The sequence below is a fragment of the Dipodomys spectabilis genome, unplaced genomic scaffold (assembly GCF_019054845.1).
Source record: "Dipodomys spectabilis isolate Male_0828 unplaced genomic scaffold, ASM1905484v1 ptg000002l, whole genome shotgun sequence".
In the NCBI taxonomy this organism is placed as follows: domain Eukaryota; kingdom Metazoa; phylum Chordata; class Mammalia; order Rodentia; family Heteromyidae; genus Dipodomys; species Dipodomys spectabilis.
Window position 1 is genome coordinate 1,968,649 of NW_024870679.1, and position 20,636 is coordinate 1,989,284.

Here is a 20,636-nt window from a genome sequence, read left to right on the forward strand (position 1 = left end):
ATTTCAAATGGTTTAAGTAAAAAAAAAACATTTTTTAAGCTTTTGTGCTGGGACTCAACTCTGTAATCCTAGCTACTAAGAAGGATGAAATTTGAGGGTTGCAGCCTGGTCAGACAAATTCATGAGACTCTTATCTTCATGTAACCAACAAAAAGCTGAAAGTAGAGATGTAGATCAGGTGGTAGAGCAACACCCAGCAGTCAGAAAGCCAAGTGAGAGCATGAGGGTCTGAGTTCAAGCCCAAGTACAGGCACACCCACAACATACTCACACAAACTCCCTGTTGTTCAGAGCTATAATTAGCACAGTGGGAACTGGGCAATTCAATCAAGTCTTTTAGAAGTATTTTGAGCTGGTGAGAAAGCACGCTGGCTTTCGCTCTTCTGGTTATGTTGGCACAGTGTTCCCAAACTCACCACACAACCTGACTCACTTGTGCCATTGCTCAAGTTTTCTTCTACTTCCAATGGCTTTCCATTTCTCTTCTTCATATAACATCTTAAAAGATGCTACAAGAAAAACTTTTTAAAAAAATCAAAACGGGTGGATTTTCTTGGGTCCGGTCGTGGGGCCTGAACTCTGGGCCTGGGTACTGTCCCTCAGCTCTTCAGCTCAAGGCTAGCGCTCTACCACTTGAGCCACAGCGCCACTTCCGGCTTTTTAAAAATTTTTTTCTGCTTATGTGGTGCTGAGGAATTGAACCCAGGGCCTCATGCATGCAAGGCAAGCGCTCTACCACTGAGCCACCTTCCCAGCCCATGGGTAGATTTTTCTATCCAAGTGAGTTGCTTAAAAGTTCCTGTGTTGGCCTGGTGACTTGGCTCTTGTTGGTTATTCTGTTAAGATCAAATCATCAAGTATAGAAAGGAAAAGAAGAACTGCTTTGGGATAAGGATTTCTGAAATGCAAGGTTGTGTCTTCCCTTGTTTATTTTTTTCTTTCCCAAGATGGAATTAAGACACACCTCAGAAGACATACCTCTTAAACACAAGAACTAGTAGAAGGTGTGGGTATGTTTTGAAATTACATACTTGTATACTGTTAATCTTATTTCAAAGTCCAGGAATGGTCACCTAATGTAAATATGTTTTACCCTATTCAAACTAGCCAGTTGTGACCAGATTGTGAACCTGAACTCTACCAATCTGAGAAGAGGGGTGGGGCCTTCTGCATTAGGGATAAATAGGAGAGCAGCCTGCATGTTCTGTATGCTTGCTTGCTGGATTTTTGTCTGTTGGCTCATCCTTCTGCAGAAGTAAATTTTGCCTTGCTGAGAGAGTTCTTTATTTTGGTATCTATTGATGATTGATGTGACTCCAGTAGTGTTTGAAGAGCATATTTATAACAATCTTTATGCAAACATTACATCCTCCATGAAGCCTTTTCTATTTCACTCAAAACTACCCTTCCCTTTATCTGTCTGCTTTATGAATGCTATTGTTATCACTCTCAATCAGCAAACACTGAATGTCCAGATGGACTGCATCCCTGCACAGTTTGTCACTCATTTCCATAGGAATACAAGCATTTGCAGGCAAAGACAATATCTTGGTTATCTTCTCAATTTTACAGCTTAGTGTAGGGGTAAATGCAAAGTCATTTACTAAGTGACAACTAATACATAAACAAAAAAGGAAGAATAAAGAGAAAAGGTTCCATGGTCTATGCAATTATGTATGGAAGATTGTGATAAGAGGAGAGATTGGAAGAGAGGAGAGAAGAGGAGAGAAATAGAAAGGAGAGAAGTAGCGAGTAGCCTGTGAATCTCAAAAAAAATTCCTATGGAGAAAAATTTTACTCTAGTCCATCTATAGGCTCAAACATCAGGATCTCTTGTTCCCAAGACATTTCATATTTATTTTCAGACTGTAATTGCTAGTTCCATCAAGAAATGGCTAGTTGCTTTATAAATTTATTACAAAGTGGATATAGAAGTCTTTGATGTTTGCCCATGGTGGTGGCTCTTACCTGTAATCAAGGCTTGCCAGGTGTTGGTGGCTCATGCCTATAATCCTACTCAGGAGCCCAAGATCTAAGGATCATGGTTCCAAGCCGGCCCGGACAAGAAAAACTGTGAGAACTCATCTCCAATTAACCACCAAAAGCTGCAAATGCAGGTGTGGTTCAACTTATACAGTGTTAGCCTTGAGAAAAAAAAATGCTAAGGGACAGTGCCAAGACATTGATTGCAAGCCCCCCCCCCCCCTCAAACTCATCTTTGTTGCTTGCCAGAGGGGAAATCAGATTCTATGGGTGTGTAGGGTACAAGTTGGAACAAATGTCAGTAAACTCAAAGAGACAAAAGTTCAGGTACCTTCAGGATGTAAAAAAGAGACTCAACCTTCCTCCTTCTATTTGTTTCAACACTTGTGTCTGTTGTCATGTCCTGTGTCAGGGAGGGTGCTTGACTATCAGTACCATAAAGATCTGGCTTTGCTCCTGATTTGTCTCCAGCTAGCAAAAGATGCAAAAATGTGAACTGGGATTCAGCTTTGTTGAGAATGCCAGTGCTTGGGAACCTTACAAGTCAGGAAGAGCAGAACATTCCTTGGTGGGCCGCCTGGAGACTCAGCTTGTCTATCGCAATACCTTGAGATATAGCGTATGTGTTTGTATGTGTGTGTGTTTGCTTTGAGACTAAAATCAGATGGGGTATTTTGTTAAGAAGGAGAGATGCAGGAGAAAATGAGGGAGAGAGTGACACTGTTCAAAAGGAAATGTACTCGTTACCTGACTTCTGTAAATGTAGCCCTTCTGTACATCACCTTTACAATAAAATTGTTTTTTAGAAAAAGAAGGAAAGACCACAATCTCTGTCCCATGCTTACACAAGGACTGGGGAAGAAACAGACATTCTCTGGAATCAATGTGTAAACACAAAAATCCAACTAGATGACTATGAAACAAATGCTGAAGTGACTTCAGTGGTCAATACTTACTAAAACCTGGGAAGATTTCCCAGAAAAGGTTTTTGTCAAATAGAATATTGAAGAGACAAGGAACACCACACACTCTTTCACAAGTTCACCCTCAGTTTCTTTATGATTGGCATATTCACTACCTAACTTGTCTGAATACTATTGTCTCTGTCACAATGAAGGTTAATGGAAGTGGCTTGTGATTCTAAACTCTACTGAGGAACACTGATTTTATCCAGATGTATTTGACCTCTCAAACTCATCAGATTTAGTGTGTTTTGGGGTGCAGTGCTGCTCTAGGTTGGCTTTTCTCATTCCTGCTAATGCATTCACACATACCAGGAACATGAGTTTGCCTTTGCATTCAACAACAAAGAAATCATTATTTGTCTTTTGCTCTTGGAAAGATTGACACTATATACTATACATCAATTTTCCTTGATTGTAGTTGCCATTTGTAGGATGTCACTACACTTTTCTTGTTGATTTTGCTTTATTGTTTTATGGTGCTAGTGCTGGGGCATTGTTCAAGGTTAGCACTTTACCCTTAAGCTTCACTCCTGGCTTTTTACGAAAGTGGCTAATTGGAGAGAAGAGTCTCAATAGACTTTCCTGTCTGGGCTGGCTTTGAATGGTGATTCTCAGATCTCAGTCTCCTGAGTGGCCAGGATTACAGGCATGAGCCACCAGTGCCCAGAAAAGTCTTTAAAAAGTCTTAAAAAGTACGTGACTTGATTATTTTGCATCAATCTATCAGTCTATTCCTACATGTTACATTTGGACTATGTTCAAGGTTTGTATCATTGGCTCTTTGAGGTCTTTTCTGTGTGCTGTAGTTTCTTGCATCTTTATCTGAAATTCACCTTTTGTGAGGATAGTTGGTCATGAATATGTGGATTGAGTTTGGATTGGAGTCACTCTCTGCCATTACACAGAAATTGTAACCAAGATTCTGAGGATGATGCCCTTTCTCAGCCTTGGTGCAATAATTTCAAGCCATTGAAGATAAATTGCCTCCAAATGAATGACGCTGATATTCCACATTTGCCTTCTGATCTTTCTACATCCAGTCACAACAGGTTCAACGCCAGCCTGTTCTCAACTTTAAGAGACAATAGACAATCTCATCATCTGTCCTGTAGACTCACAGACTGAGTATACTTTGGGATATAACCTGGGATGAGAATAATGCTCTCTTGGTCACGGAGGGTTGGTGGTTTTGCCCTGGTTTTTCTGAGCCTCAGGCTGACAGAAGTCTATACTTACTAATTAGGTACAGCTTCCCAGATGTTGTGAGATGAAAGGGACATCAAAGGCTATAATTCAAACTTCTTCACAAGGTTGGCATTGCTTCCCCAGTAGCTTAGTGAGGAAAGTTTTTATGTTGTGCTTACATTGTGTCTTTTTGTGACTTTGCTCCATAGTCCTAACTCACTCTGAAACTATACAAAATGAATCTCTTTCTTCCACCACAGATTGATTGTACTTTGGCTACCAGAAGACATACCATCTTGCTATTATTTTCCTTTAGGTCAAACACCCAGAGTGCCTATAATCTTCCACTTCCTATGAAACTGAAAATTATACTTTCATAAATCAGTGTCCTTCCCCTCTCCAAATCCTACATCTTTTTTTTTTTTTACATATGTGGCTCTGTTGTCCTTTCACCTGGCTGGGCCTGGAATCATTTGAGTCTAAACCTTACTCTTGTTTTACATAGGAATAAACTGAGGCATGGAGAGATACTCATATGGTTAGGGGTAAAATCAGATTCAGATTTAACATAATAAAGATTTTAATTCCTTTCTATGTGACATTTTCACTATGTCATGCAGAAGGCCAAATACAAATGTGGCATATTTGTTTCGTTTTTTGTTGGTCAAGGCATGACTTTGGTTCTAGAAAGTTTTATTCAAGTAGAATATCTTTTTTTCTTGAGCATTTTCCCTGATTGCAATAGTCCAGTAGTTGAATTTACATTTTTGTGCTCCATCACCTTGCTCCAAATGCACAAAGCTGCCTCCAGGAAATTACCTTTTGGCATCTGAAGTCTTGGGACCTCAAAACTGCTTCAGTCATGTCCTTCCATAGATTAATTACATGTAATTTTGATCAAGCCTGGCAAAAAAGCAATAAATAAGGAAATAGAAAATTCAAAAACAGCAAAAAATTAAAAAAAATTTATTGTAAAGATACTGAACAGAAGGGTTACAGTTACATGAGTAAGATAATGAGTACATTTCCTATCAAGCATTGTTACCCTCCTTTGTTTCCCCCCCCCACCATCCCTTCCCTCCCCGCATAGAGTCTTGTATGTCTCATTGTTACAATGGGTCAACCTGTATCCTTATTTTATCATTTTGTTATTTCCCTTCCCCTCCCCAAATTAGAAAAATGTATATACAAGGGACTGGGAAGGTAGCTCAGTGGTAGAGTGCATGCCTTGCAAGCATGAGGCCCTGGGTTCGATTCCTCAGCACCACATAAACAGAAAAAGCCAGAAGTGGTTCTGTGGCTCCAGTGGTAGAGCGCTAGCCTTGAGCTGAAGAGCTGAGGGGCAGTGCCCAGACCCAGAGTTCAGGCCCCATGACCGGCAAAAAAAACAAAAAACAAAAAACACTCAACTTTCAGGCTGGGAAGGTGGCTCAGTGGTAGAGCGCTTGCCTTGCATGCTCGAGGCCCTGGGTTCAATTCCTCAGCACCACATAAGCAAAAAGAAAAGAGCCGGAAGTGGCGCTGTGGCTCAAGTGGTTGAGCGCTAGCCTTGAGCTGAAGAGCTGAGGGACAGCGCCCAGGCCCAGAGTTCAGGCCCCATGACCGGACCCCCCCCCCCAAAAAAAAAGAAAAGAAAAGAAAAGAAAAATGTATATACAAGATGCAGGGCACTGGAATCAAATACAGTAACAACAGGGGTTATACCACGGGGGGAAAACATACAAAAGAAACACAAAAATCACATAGTATATTAAAAACAACAGCAACAAAGATAAAACTTCTTGGGGGGCTAGGAAGGTGGCTCAGTGGTGGAGCACTTGTCTTGCATTCCTCAGCACCACATAAGCAAAAAGAAAAAAGCTGGAAGTGGTGCTGTGGCTCAAGTGGTAGAGCGCTAGCCTTGAGCTGAAGAGCTGAGGGACAGCGCCCAGGTCCAGAGTTCAGGTCCACGACCAGACCCACAAACAAACAAACAAACAAAAACTTCTTCAGTCCCTATCTTGGGGTTCATTTTGCTTAGCATCATCTTATATGGTCATATGTACATAGCTTTTGACCTTTTTTGCTTGTCTGATAAGATTATCCTAGATGTATACTAGTCATTGCAAATAAGAGAAACCATGGGACCTATGTTTCTTTGCGTCTGGCTTACTTAATTTAACTTTTTCCAAGTCTTTCCATTTCCTAACAAATGGGACAGTGTCATTCTTTCTTATGGAGACATAGAATTCATATAAATATATATTTTTTGGGGGAAGGGATCTGGTCGTGGGGCCTGAACTCTGGGCTTGGACGCTGTCCCTCAGCTCTTCAGCTCAAGGCTAGAGCTCGACCACTTGAGCCACAGCGCCACTTCCGGCTTTTTTCTTTTTGCTTGTGTGGCGCTGAGGAATCAAAAATCGAACCCAGGGCCTTATGCATGCAAGGCAAGTTCTGTACCACTGAGCCACCTTCCCAGCCCATATATATATATATATATATATATATATATATATATATATACACACACACACAATATTTTCTTGATCCATTCATCTACTGAGGGGCACCTGGGTTGGTTCCATATCTTAGCTATGGTGAATAATGCTGCAATACACATAGTTGTGCTGGTAGCTTTAGTATGGCTTTGTTTGTGATCGTTTGGGTAAATGCCTAAAAGTGGGCTTGCTGGGTCATAAGGGAGCTCTATGTGTGTTCTTTTGATGACCCACCATACTGCTTTCCAAAGTGGTTGAACAAGTTTACACTCCCACCAGCAATGCAGTAGGGATCTGTTTTGGCCACATCCCCTCCAGCATCTGTTACTAGATTTCTTGATAATAGCCATTCTAACTGAGGTGAGGTAGAATCTCAATGTGGTCTTGATCTGCATTTGTTTTGTGGCTAGAGAAGTTGAGCATTTCTTCATGTGTCTATTGGCCATTCTTATTTCCTCTTCAGAGAAGTCTCTCTTTAAGTCTTTAGCCTTAAAGGCTTAGGTGGTTGTTTCTTTGTTGTTGGGGGATTTAATTTTTTTAGTTCTAAGTGTATTTTAGATATGAGGCCCTTGTCTGTTGTATGGCTAGTGAAGATCTTCTCCCAACCCATGGGCTTTCTATTAAAAAAAAAAGAAAAATTTAAATTCTCAAATAGGTTTTGCAGCCCAGTTGAAGAAGAGAAAATCTCCATCAGTTCATTTAAACATGTTGTGTTTATTCTATGACTTGTGGAGTGTTTCCCTGCTCTTAATCTTGTGAAAATCTGCCTCTCAAAAAGAAAACGATGCCCTCAAATCAAAATAAAGTTTATGGTAATCTTTTCAAGCCCAAAATACATATAAGGAGCGTAATGAAAGTGATAAAGTGAAAACTTTAGATTTGTTGTAAAGTGTTGTATCTTTAGCAGATGTTGGGTGGCATTATAGGAAAGATGAATCACGCATGTCCGGTATGTGAGATAAAGCGCATGAAATAATAGGTAGTGCTTTGTGAGTGGTAGTTAATGTGTGCTATAGTAATTTTGTGAGAGTAACATAGCTTACCTAGGCTGTTTCAGACCTACCGTAGGTGTGAGTAATTTTAGAGTCCTGAATTCTGTATCCTGAGCAGTCACAGTTTTCCCTCCACAACCGTTTCTTTCAAACCATGCCTGTGGATATCAAGGTTCTACTGTAAATATGGTATAATCAGAAAGATATACTTGGGGCTGGGAAGGTGGCTCAGTGGTAGAGTGCTTGCCTCACATGCATGAGGCCCTGGGTTTGATTCTTCAGCACCACATAAGCAGAAAAAGCCGGAAGTGACGCTGTGACTCAAGTGGTAGAGTGCTAGTCTTGAGCTGAAGAGCTGAGGGACAGCAGCCAGGCCCAGAGTTTGGGCCCCACGACCCACCAAAAAAAAAGAGAAAAAGAAGAAAAAAGAAAGATGTACTTTGGGGCAAAAAGGAGACAAAACAGGTTCAGCCAACTTCTGTGGGAGAGCCTAGTGATACAGACATGCGCATTTCTTGATATTTCATTAGATAACTCTAGTCACATATAGTGGAGTTGATCTTACTGTTTAGTGTTGTGCTCCTCTTGTAGGATAAATAGATTCGATTTGTCTTCTGAGTTGTGTGTTTCACTTAATATGATGGTCTCTAGTTCTGTTCATTTTCCTGTAAACATGATTTTGTCCTGTTTTATAGCTTAAGTTTTAAATTCATACTCCTAACAATAAACTTTGCTTTTAGAACTGCCTTTGCTGTATCCTAAACATTATGGCAAGTTGAATTTTCATGTCATTTGATTCTAGGAATTTAAATTTTCCCCTAATGACTTTTTTGTGGGTACCGAGTTTGAAATCAGGGATTTATGCTTGTTAGGTAGGCACTTTAGCCACACCTCTAGCTCCTTCCCTACTGAATTTTTAAGTAACTCGTTGAATATTAAAAAGTTCATTGTCAGCTAGGCACTGGTGGCTCATGATTATAATCCTAGCTACTCAGGAGGCTGAGATCTGAGGATCGCAGTTCAAAGCCAGCCTGGGCAGGAAACTCTGTGAGACTCTATCTCCAAGTGGTGCTGTGGCTCAAGCGGTAGAGTGCTCACCTTGAGCTGAATAGCTCAGGGACAATGCCCAGGCCCAGAGTTCAAGACCCATGACTGACCAAAAAAAAGAAAAGTTCATTGTCCAATCTCCATGTTTCTATATTTTCTGTAGTTTCTCTTGATATGTCTCTAATTATATTCTATTAGAGCCTGATAAAATATGAGATTATTTCATTTTTTCATATTTGTTGAGACTGACTTGGTGGCTTATCATGTCATCTGTTTTGGAGAAGTGCCATGAACTACTTAGAAGACTATGTGTTCTGCAACTGTTGGATGGGCTATTCTGTAGCTGTCTGTTGAGTCTATTTGATCTATGGTGCTGTTTAATTCTAAATTTCTTAAAACATCTTTGTGTGGTTGATCTATCTGTTGATAAGAGTGGGATATTAAAGTCACAATTATTGTATCTGAATCTGTCCCTTTATATGAATTAGATTGTGTGTGTGTGTGTGTGTGTGTGTGTGTGTGTGTGTGTGTGTGTGTGTGTGTGTGTGTGTGTGATTAGTTTTAAGTACATCAACATTTGGTGTATGTGTACTTTTATCTTCTTAATGGATTGTTCCTTAATATGCAGTGACCTTGTTTACCTCATGACTAATTTAGACTAAAAGTCATCTTTTATCACATAGGAATAGAGCTACTTTTTCTTGCTTTCACCTTCTGTTTGCTTAGAATACTTTTTTAATTGTGAAAATACCGTACAGAGGGGTTACAATTACATGGGCAAGGTAATGAGTACATTTCTTATCAAGCATTGTTGCCTCCTCCTTTGTTTCCCCTTCCTGTCCCTTCCCATCTCCCCTCCCCAGAATACCTTTTTCAATCCTTTCACTTTGTCTCCATGTGATTTTGACAGTGAGGTTTCTTGCAGCCTGCAAATAGTTGGACCTTAATTTTTGTTTTTTAAATGTGTAAAGGGTTATTGATTATTGAATTAATGGTTTTTGATTCTTTCCCATATCTATTTATGTACTCTTCTTGTGAGGTTTATTCTTTCCTGTGCTTTTATGTTTGAGTTTGTGTTTCTTCTTCTTCTTTTGTGTGTAGTACTCCTTTGAGTGACATCTACAATGCCAGCATAGTTGTCATGAATTGCTTTGGTTTACATTTATCATGGATAATCTTTACTTCTATGAGGGTAATTTTTCTGGATATAGAATATTGATTGAAAATTATTGTCTTTCAGGCCTTGAAATATATCATTTCATGTTCTTCTGGCCTTTGGGCTTTCTGCTGAGAAATGTACAATCATTCTGATAGGTTTGCCTTAGTAGGTAAAAAAAAAAAAGTCATGTGGCCTCCTGGATGAACTTTTGATTGTGGCCTTAACCACCTTCCCCTCCTCACAGGAGTTGAGGTTAGTGCTTAGAGCTTTGGACAGTTTCATAAGTTTTCTATGCATATTTTTTGCTTATTTCTTTAAAGTTGTCCTGTTATCTCTTAATTCCAAATGTTCTTCCTCACCTCAGAACATAGTCTCTTCCTTTATTACTCTGACCCTTTTTATTCTCCAAGTCACATGGATGAAACTTCTAATCTCCCATTTTTCCCTAAAAATAGCTAGCCTTTATTATTATTATGTCAGTTATGGGTTTGAACTCAGGGCCTGGGCACTGTTCTTGAGCTCTCTTGCTCAAGGCTAGCACTCTACCACTTTGAGCCACAGCTCCACTTCTGGTTTTTGAGTGGTTAATTGGAGATAAGAGTCTCAAAGCCTGGACTGGCTTTGAAGAGAGATGATGCTCAGATCTCAGTCTCCTGGGCAGTTAGGATTACAGGCATGAGCCACCAGTGTCTGGCTCATTTAAAAAATTTTTTTTCTTAGATTTTTTTTTTGTTGTCGGTCCTATAGCTTGAACTTAGGGACTAGGAGCTGTGCCTGAGCTTTTAATTTTCTCAAGGCTAGAGCTCTACTATTTGAGCCACAGTGCCACATCTGTCTTTTTGTTGGTTAGTTAGAAACAAGAATCTCATTGACTTTTCTGCTTGTGCTGGCTTTGAATCACCAGTTCCCAGCTCACTTTTTAAAAAAAATTTATGTTGTTTTTGAGAAAGGTTGTTACTACATAGCTCAAGTTGCTCTTGAACTCACTATATAGTTCAGGCTGGCCTGAAACATACAATTTTCCTGTTTTAGTCTTCTTATTTAAAAAATATTGTCAAGGTGATGTACAGAGGGGTTACAGTTACATACGGTAGTGAGTACAGTTCTTGTCGAAATTGTTACCTTCTCCCTCATTTTTCTCCCACTTCCCCTCCCCTCAACATCCCCCAAGTTGTACAGATCATTTTTAACATATTGTCTTGTGAGTATCACTGTTGTATGGCCTGTCTTAATCTTCTAAGTACTGAGATTACAGGCATGCATCACTATGATTAGCTCAATCACGTCATAGACACTTGATGACAATGGAAGATAATAATGAAATCACCACCTTAAAAAAAGCCTATATAACTGGGCAAATTTTTAGCTTTGAGTAGCATTATTATTACCTTAATATTCCAAGTTGGTTTCCAATATTTCTCATCATTTTCCAATATGATTTCAGAAAACCCTGGCCCTTAAGAAATCAGTTTGTGGGCTGAAGGTGGTTCAGTGGTAGAGAGCTTGCCTTGCATGCATGAGGCCCTGGGTTTGATTCTTCAGCACCACATAAGCAGAAAAAAAAAAGCCAGAAGTGGTGCTGTGGCTCAAGTGGTAGAGTGCTAACCTTGAGCTGAAGAGCTGAGGGACAGCACCCAGGCCCAGAGTTCAGGCCCCAGGACCGGACCCTCCCTTCCCCCCCAGCCAAATCAGTTTGCTCCATAAGTCTCATGCAAAGGCTATCTCTGAATGTTCCTTTCAGAGTAAACATTTACCATGTGCAGTCCTCTGGATTATGATGGTCTGGAGCTTTTCTATGGCCCTTGGCATTTCCCACTCCTTATCCATTCAGACTTAACACCTTTCACAATTACTAATAGGCCTAAGTGCTTACTAGAGGACCTTCCCACTAAAAGGTAGCCACACTTAATGCTAATCCTACATTATTATGCTTGACTTACTTTAACTCATGTTGGAAAGAAAGGACCTGACCCCCCAGACCAGACTATCTCTATATATGTGAAATGTGAATGCAGTAGATTCAAATTCTTACACCCATAACACTCATTTCTATGGCTTTGGTGTTCATTCAGATTGAGGGGCAGATACCATCCACTACCTGCCCTGGGAGGTTCTCTGACTTCAGGCCAGACTAAAGGAGCTAGCAGATGAGATTATGTTGATCTCCAGTGCTTACCACCTTTCCTGAAATGGAGGCACAAATCATTATATTGATTGACTAAACAGATTATATAATATGAAAGAGTGTCTTTTTGGTTCTTCAAGTATTGAGGCTATTTGGGAAGATTTCCAAATCAGGGCCTTCACATTCCTGATCAGGGAACTCCAAAGCTTGGAAGAGCTCCTAACACATATGCATTTTAACCTGCTGTTTAATTATCCTCCGTATCTAACAAACCCAAATGCCATTTAAGTCCTTGACATGTATAGGCCAAAAGCCATCTAGTACCAGAGATAGGTACCAGCACCTGGAATTAGAGGTTGAGGGAAGAGATGCACAGATAATTCACACAAAATAAGATCACCCAATGGCAGACCACAAACCAGAAGATGGGCATATAATACTTGACAAGTCTTTTATGTTTGTATACAGTTGGTATGAGACCTTGCTCCTCTCCCTTGGCCCCACCCTGGCAGACAAGAGGGCCAAATTAATGAAGAAGTAGAAGAAGGCCTCTCTACTCAGTCCTGGAGATCCCCTGGTCAAGAAGAGTACATGAAGGTAGTGACTACTTCTCAATTGTAATATAGGCTGAAGTAAGCCACACGGTTCCGATGCTCTCTGAAGTCTTTGTCTGTTGACAGCTGCAATGAAACAATATTGTCTAGATCAATATTCTAATGTTAAGCCTCTGTCTGCAGTCTTCCTGACTGTGCATTATAGCAATGTGGCTCAGCAGAACCCCAACTCCATAGTAATCTAACCCTATTGGTTCAATATTTGTGCAAATCTACTCTTCATCTTACTATGGTATACATCCATCATGCAACAAATTATTTACTATTTGGTACACATTCTAGTATTTGATAGGCTCCTTGAAGAGAAGGATTATATATCCTTGAACACTATCACAGGGTAGAGCACAATGGTATTAATACATGGCATTTAACACATATTTCTGGAGTTAATTCTAAATTCCACTAGGAAAATACTGCTAAAATTATAGTAGCTAACCAATCAAAGATATGTTATTTGATCAGGTACTGTGTGAAATACTTTTCTATATTATTTTAATAGTTAAATTTAGCAGGGTGCCAGTGGCTCATATCTGTAATCCTAGCCATTCAGGACACTGAGATCTAAGATCTCAGTTCAAAGCCAGTCTGGGCAGGAAAGTCTGTGAGACTCTTATCTCCAATTAACCACCAAAAAGAAGTGGAACTATAGCTCAAGTGGTAGAGGGATAGCCCTGAGTAAAAAGCTTAGGGACAGTACACTGGCCCTAGGTCTTGAGCTCAGGGACAGTGTACTGTCTCTGAGCTCAAGACCTAGGACTGCACACACACACAAAATTTAAGATTAATTGTGTCATTGGATCAATTGTATTATCATACTCATTTTATAAATAAGAAAATTAGAGCTTAGAAATTAAAGGATTTGCTTAACATCATACAGCAAGTCAATACTAGAGCTAGTATTGGAACCCAGGTAATATTTTTCCTAGAATTGTGCTCTTATCTACAGCTCTCTAATGATGTAACATGCAAGTGATACACTGGAAGAAGTACTTCATTAGGAGTCATAAGATCTGGATTCCAGCTGTACAATCTGTACAAATCATGCTATTCCTAGTATCTATCCCTATCTGTCATCCTAGGGATTACTTGAAGATCATATATGTAAGTATGAGTTTTGGCTATACATATATACACATTTCAAAATTGTATGAAGTTATGTATGTCTCAAAAAATTCCTTATTCTTATATACACACAACCTTGTGCACATAATTTCAGGGAACCATGAACTCCCTGAAGTTTTATTCTTTACAGACACCTGGTTTATGACATAACTAGACAGAGCAGCTCACAGAAGTTCAAATCCTATTACCTCAGTTTTAAGGGTTCTTTTCTCCAGACAAGGAACCTGATCCCAGTCTGGAGCTCCAAATACCATTGGCCAAGTAACTTTTAAGGGTGGCTTTTTCTCTGGGTTGTATGTGCCAGGACTAGAAATAAAAATACAAACATGTATAATGAGTTAGTTACCACACATGAACTCCATCAGTAGCACATCCATCCCTGAACTCCTTGGGGAAAGATAACAGACTGACTAACCTCTTGATGTCAGGCACATGTACTTGTTAATGTATTTCTAATTAGAGATCTGTGTTAGAGATAGTCACTCCCAACACATAGTTAGGGCAAAGATTAAAAAGCTTAAAAAGTATTTCTGCAGGGGGATGGGAAGGTGGCTCAGTGGTAGAGTGCTTGCCTTGCATGCATGAGGCCCTGGGTTTGATTCCTCAGTACCACATAAGCAAAAAGGAAAAAAAAAGCCAGAAGTGGCGCTGTGGCTCAAGTGGTAGAGCGCTAGCCTTGAGCTAAAGAGCTGAGGGACAGTGCCCAGACCCAGAGTTCAGGCCCCATGACTGGACCCGAAAAAAAAAAGTATTTCTGCAGCTGCACTGGACATAGAATAAAAAGAACTAAGCAACCCAAAGACAGCAATGGGAAGGGAGGAATGAGAGGGAAAGAGGAAACAGCCTACACTAAGCAAAAGGAAAGAAATGTAATCATCACCCAAAGTGGAAGAAATAATTTGTATTGCCAAAGCTCATAGAATTCACAAACTTTATAGACCATGATAATGACAATATGCCTTGTGAAGGTTAAAATGTTTTTGTGACTTTAACTAAGTGTCACTATTCCACAATACTGTGAAATATGTGAAATTTATATAATCACCTAATCTCAATTTTAAAAAAAATGTGAGGGAAGGGATGGGTTAGGAGCGATGGGTGACAATGTTATCAGACACCTTGTACTCATATTGTACTCATATACTGTTTTGTAGAATGGAAACTTCTTTGTACAACTACTTAAAGATATAATAATAAAAATGTAAATAAATATATATGTATAAAATGCCAAGTCCAAAAAAAAAGTATTTCTGCCACTCAATGTCCTTAGTTAAGAGACAGAAGATCCCTGGAAAGGTGAGTGATGAGCTGGTACTGCCCACAATTTGAAGTTGATGATTAACATGCACCGACAATCTTTTTGTAATCTAGGGACAGCAGAGCAGAATCAATTACATTTTCTTAACTGTTGTATTTTTTCAGAACACTTTACGTCTTGATATAGACTTTATTGTGTGGAAATGATAATTAGGGTAGACATGGCAGGGTGGAGGGGGGTATCAAGATTCAATTCCTAAACCTAAATGCAATCTTGGAAAGTTGCTCTTTGATCCTTGAATTTCTCATGACTAAACACCTGGAGCATTTACTCATACATTCTGAGTTCCTAAAGCATTTAGAATAAGCCTCTTAACTCACAAAGCCTTTGTAAACCCTAGACCACCCCTCTCATTCTCTTTTCTCTTTATATCCTTGTTCACTATACTCTAGTTTTTTTTTTTAACTCCACTACCAATTCTTTCCCAACTATACTGAATATTAGACCTAGAAAACCAAGATTACGGGTATTTGATTCTTACCTGTGTGGACTCCAACATGTAAGCTCCAAGAAATATCAGGAACATTGTGTGATGGGTGCACCACTGCTAGATATGTGGAACCTATAAAACTACCTGGCACAAAATACAGGCTATTTCATGAATAACAGATTCTATAGTGCCAGGGATCTGAAGGGCAAGAGGTTAAACATTTAAAGGTAAGTTGTTTCTTTAACTGGGATGGTTTGTATGTAATCCTGATTTAAGGACTGCTTTTCCTACTTGATATTCTCTTAACTTTAACTGGGATGGTTTGTATGTAATCCTGATTTAAGGACTGCTTTTCCTACTTGATATTCCCTTAAGAGCACCCGAAAAGAGGAGACATACCCAGGATAAGAAGGCTCCTTTGAATAGCTCCCAAATTGAGGCATCAAGGTATTAAATGGAGCAAAATTTTGCTTGACTTTCTTTTCACCAGTGTTTACTTTCTGGTACATGCCTGGGTAAGGTGTTGTATCCTGTTACCAAGAAAAAGATCAATGTGTTAGAGAATCATGTGTGTGTATGTGTGTGTGTGTGTGTGTGTGTTGTGTGCATGTGTGCACATGCATCTGTGTGTGCATCTATCATCTATCTCCTTATGGTTAAAAAAAAGAGTCATTTTTCTTTCTATAAATCAACTATGTTTCAGTCATTTTAAGACATAGAAATAGGCCTTTCTGGATGCCAAAAAAATTAAGATATGGGAGTAGATTGTCTAAGGACAAATAATACAGAGGTTGTAAACATAAACAAGGATGGGTAGAAAACCAAGGTCATTTGTCACAGTCCATAACCTCATCATTTGAACCCAATCCCACAAAAGGCTGGAAAATTCAGAATCTGTTTTTTTTAAACTGGCAAGATAATAATATATATAATACATTAATAAATATCACACTCACACAAACACACACATGCACACCTTCCAGTATTTCAACTGTAGGCATCTCAGCATTGAAGCCCTTGTCTGGGGATCACTTATTTTCAGTGGATTGTTTCCTATTCTCTCCAGGACCCTTACACACATTTGCAATGAGAATGCCCAAGTGTTTCATGGAACAACTAAGATCATCCTGCAACCCCAGCACATTACCTTGATTGTCTTAAATCTTGCCGCTGTTCTGGCTCCGAGAGTATATCCTTTTACACTGGTGGGAATCTTAGATAAGTTGTATGCTAAGCTATTCCACTTTGAGTGGGAGAGGGAATGGGAGAGAAAGGAAATGTCAGTAACACAGAGAACATCTTTCAAAATGCTGTGAACTTAGAATGTTCCTCTCTGAACCTTCTTTGCAAAACATTTCTCTTTCTTACTTGATTTGACTCCTTTGAGCTCAAGACCATCTAAACAATTATATACATAACACGTATGGTTTTACCAAGGAGTATGGCTGGACAGGTCAAATAAACGACATTTTTGAATTCCAATGGATTGGATCTTTCCAGTCCCGCAAGAGCTGAACTCACTCTTAATACAACAGTTACCCTGAGGACTGAACTAAAGGGAGAAACTGGTATAAGATACCTTAAAGTTTATCCTTCCATAGCCAGGGAACCGAGACCCACCTAAAGGCAGGCGAATACTCACATCTGTGTCTGTGTACCGTCCAGGCCCACGGTGGGGCGCCCCCCTAATAGGGAGAAACTTGTTCCCCAATCTGTTTGGGGGATGGTAGTAAGGAAAGAGCTTCCTTGATTGACATGTTCCAAAGAAGTAGTTATCAGGCAAACCTAAAGATCAACAAAGAGGCGAAACTCCAGGTGAGGGAAGGCTCCTTGCTCTGTGGCAGCCTACTGACAGCCTAGTGGAAGGAGAGAAAGGTCGAGAGGACCTGGCTCTTACAAAAACCACACACAGCTCCGTGGAGAGAGGGAACTGACCTTCCTCCCACTTAACCTTTCTTGGCTTCCCCATGTTCTCTTGCTCTCTGATCTACCTTCCGCAGATCTGGATCTGCTTAAGCACATCTCCAACGTGCTCAGTCTCAAGGTTTACTGCGTTGCCAAGGAAACGGAGGCGGGGCCACTAAGCTTCCAACGCGACTGCGCAGCAGGGGGGGGGGGTCGGCCTCTTTCCAGCTACTACTATTCGGGTGGGAACTGGCAGGAGGGAGCCTACAGCCCAGGCAACCGTGAAGTCAGCTGATCAGATCAGGTGAGAGGGTCTGCTAGATTCGCGGCTGGAGGAGGTGGGTGAGGGGGTGGCAAAGGTCCCCAAGCTGTGCACGATTGCAGAGGTGTCGTGAAAGTAGACAATCATCACCACAGCTGCAAAGTTGGCATAGAAGGGTGAGCACCCTAGGCAACACCCACAGCGGAGAAGTGGGACGGGCTGCTACTCTAGTAGGTTTCTCGGTGACCTGTGGTTTTCTTTTTCTTTTTCCTTTAAGCCCTTCCAATCTGGTTGCCCCACACTATCTAAGAGGGATAGAGACAGGATCAGGGACAGGCTTGAAGCTTTAATAGACATATGGCTTTGAGTGGCCCAGTCTAGTGGAATCATAGATGTGTTTTAATATTTGGTAAATATCTTTAGTTGTAAAAAGGGGTTTCAATTCAACATGATCAATTTTGTTTTGTTTTGGTTCCAGTACTGGGGCTTGAACTGAGGGCCTAGACACCATCTCTTAGTTTTCTTTTGCTCAGGACTGGCTCTGTACCACTTGAGCCATACATACCTCCACATTCTGCTTTTTGGTGAGTCATTGGAGGTAAGATGTTTGCAGACTTTTCTGCCCAGGCTGACCTTGAACTGTGACCTATATACCTCAGCCTCCGAGTAACAAGAATTACAAGTGTGACCCACTGTGCCCAGCTTAACATGTCAGCTTTTTTAGTACAGTGCATCTGGATTAATATTTTAAAAAAATTGACAATCCTTTAATTTTAAGTCTGTTTCCTCGTCTCTAAATTGGATATAGTCATTCCTGTTTATAAAGAATCTGAGAGGACTAGGAGATAAAGTCAAAACCATGCAGTGTCTGCATTAGGTTTGAATATGGTTTTAGAAATTGTCCAGGTATGAAAGGTTAAAAAGACATACTGTGAGGAGTTCCGGGAAGATGGCGGAGGAGAAGCTGGAATCTGAACAAGCTCTTGCATAGAAAGCAGTTTCAGAGTTCCAGTGAACAGTCCCAAGCCAGAGAATCACACCTAGTGTGCCATCACAGGACAGAGAATTAGTCAAGAGAGGGGAAGCCAAGCAGACACATCTGAGCGCCTGCCAGCAGCTGCCGCTGCGGTGGCAGGGTCGCGTCGGCGACCACCGCAGCGGGGTCATACCTGAGACACAGTCCGGGACGAAGGAGCCAGACGCAGCGACGAGCGGATTCTACTCAACACCAGCAAGAACCGACAAGGAGCAGACAACTTCATCCTGCACTTTGCAGACCAGAGACGACCCAGGATCCAAGACTCAGCATGAGTAGAAGCCCGACTTCCTCACTCCTTCTCAGGGAGCAGAGGAGGGAAGGCCACCCCTCCCCACCCAGCACCGGTGATCTCCATCTTGGATACCGACAAAGCTTGGAGGAGCGGCTAGCTCCAGCTCAGGCCTTGGAATAAAACGAGTCATTTAGCAGGTCACAAGAACTTAACGGCGAAGTGACCTCACAGACTCAGTTCCATCCAGGGAAAAGTCACCCAGCTCAGGCGCCAGCCATTGGAGTGGCTCTCCTCACCGGGTAACCAGAGCCAGAGGCTGCCCCTCCCTCTAGCAGCCACCACAATCAATTGAAAAACAGAAACCCTGAGAATGGCTCCAGGCTGGGTGCTGTGAGTTTTTTTTCACAAAATAGCCCCAGGGAAAAGCTACTGTTTGTTGAAAGGCCTCAACTCTACCCAGAACCTAGCCTCATCACTGCATCCCCCTCTTGTGTGATTCTCAAAGCAGATCACCCTCCCAGTAAACTAACCTGGGAGGGGGATCTCAAAATCTTGGGTAAAGCAGAACATTTTTCTGCCTGTTCCAACAAACTGACTTAAGAAACCAATCAAGCCACGGGACCTCAAGCTGACCAGAGACTCCAACCAGACTCTGGTTACAGACAAAAGGGAGATACAGGACTCTTCCCACCCCTCCCAAAAAAAAAAAAAAATCAAAGAACTTTTTTTTTCTTCTTCTTCTTTTCTTTCTTTTTTTTTTGGTTACCTTATATATACAAAAAATTTTTTTTCTTTTTCTAAAACTTTTATTAATCTTTAATTTTTGCCTCTTCTGAAAAAATAATTGTTTTCCAGTAACTTTTTTTTTTCTCCTCTTATAATTTTTATTTTAGGAATACGTGAATGTGTGTTTTCCTTTCTTTTCTTGTCTTCTTTCTCTTTTTCTTTCATTCTTAATTATCTTTTTGTTTTTTGTCTAGCTCTACTGAACTTCTGATCTTTTCTTCTCACTTTCCTATCCTTTCCACCTTTTCCTCTCTTTTGTTCTTCTTTATGTGACTTAACTCTTGTCCTGCACATCCTCAGATAAACCCGTAGTTAACTAGTAGACCCTATCCCCCGTTGTGTACACACTTAATCCACAAACTTATTACTCAATTCAAAACCTCTGAGACTTAAATTCATTAATAGCAGTACTACCTCTTTATACCTATATAATATTTTTAAGCATTTTTTTAAAGTTTTTCACATCTCCTCTATGTCCCTCCCTTTCCCTTAATATATTCACATTCCTCTCTAAATAGATGGTCTTTTAATCTCTATAATAACATTAATTTTTATGTTTCTATTTTTTTTTTCTGGTCTCTTTTCATTCCCCTTTCCCTTTCTTCTTTTTCTCTCTCTCTCTACTTGCACCCTACCCAACCTATTTCCTGCATTGTGATTAGGACATAGTTAACTCTCCCTGTGCCTCCCCACACCAATCTATTCCTATTTTTTACCCACATCTCTCCCTAACCCTAATAATTTCTCGTTTTCCAAATTCTTCTCTGCGGTTCGAAGTCCTTTAACATATAGTTGTTTGATGTCGAATAGATGTCTCTGTTGAACTAGATTGTATCTGTAGACTATTGACTGTACAAATGCAAACTTTGGTTGATGGTTGCCTTAAGATAGTGTTCTAGCACAAAACTGGTGCTATCTTCATCTCAAATGGGCAGAGTAAGCCAGAAAAACACAAGAAAAATGGCAAATTCGGGTATCTCAATTCCCAATCTTGA

At 40.5% G+C, this 20,636-nt stretch overlaps 1 protein-coding gene across 1 annotated transcript; it reads right to left on the reverse strand.

Annotated features, from left to right (window-relative positions):
- Positions 1 to 12,370: 12,370 nt before the first annotated feature.
- On the reverse strand, positions 12,371 to 17,386 carry Pifo (primary cilia formation). The gene is made up of 6 exons (XM_042683074.1): positions 17,353 to 17,386; positions 17,060 to 17,202; positions 16,565 to 16,660; positions 15,817 to 15,947; positions 13,858 to 13,975; positions 12,371 to 12,613 (listed from the first exon to the last, which is right to left on the reverse strand). The coding sequence occupies exons 1-6, from the start codon at positions 17,384 to 17,386 to the stop codon at positions 12,545 to 12,547; spliced, it is 591 nt and encodes a 196-aa protein (XP_042539008.1). The 3' UTR covers positions 12,371 to 12,544.
- Positions 17,387 to 20,636: the final 3,250 nt, after the last annotated feature.

What these genes read in the sequence shown, in the direction of transcription:
- Pifo (XM_042683074.1), bottom strand. Translation starts at nt 17,386, where the DNA reads ATGGGGAAGCCAAGAAAGGTTAAGTGGGAGGAAG. An exon ending in GACGGTACACAGACACAGAT is followed by an intron (nt 16,661 to 17,059) that starts GTGAGTATTCGC and finishes TCCCACTCAAAG; the next exon opens with TGGAATAGCTTAGCATACAA. An exon ending in AAGGAGCCTTCTTATCCTGG is followed by an intron (nt 13,976 to 15,816) that starts GTATGTCTCCTC and finishes TTTTATTTCTAG; the next exon opens with TCCTGGCACATACAACCCAG.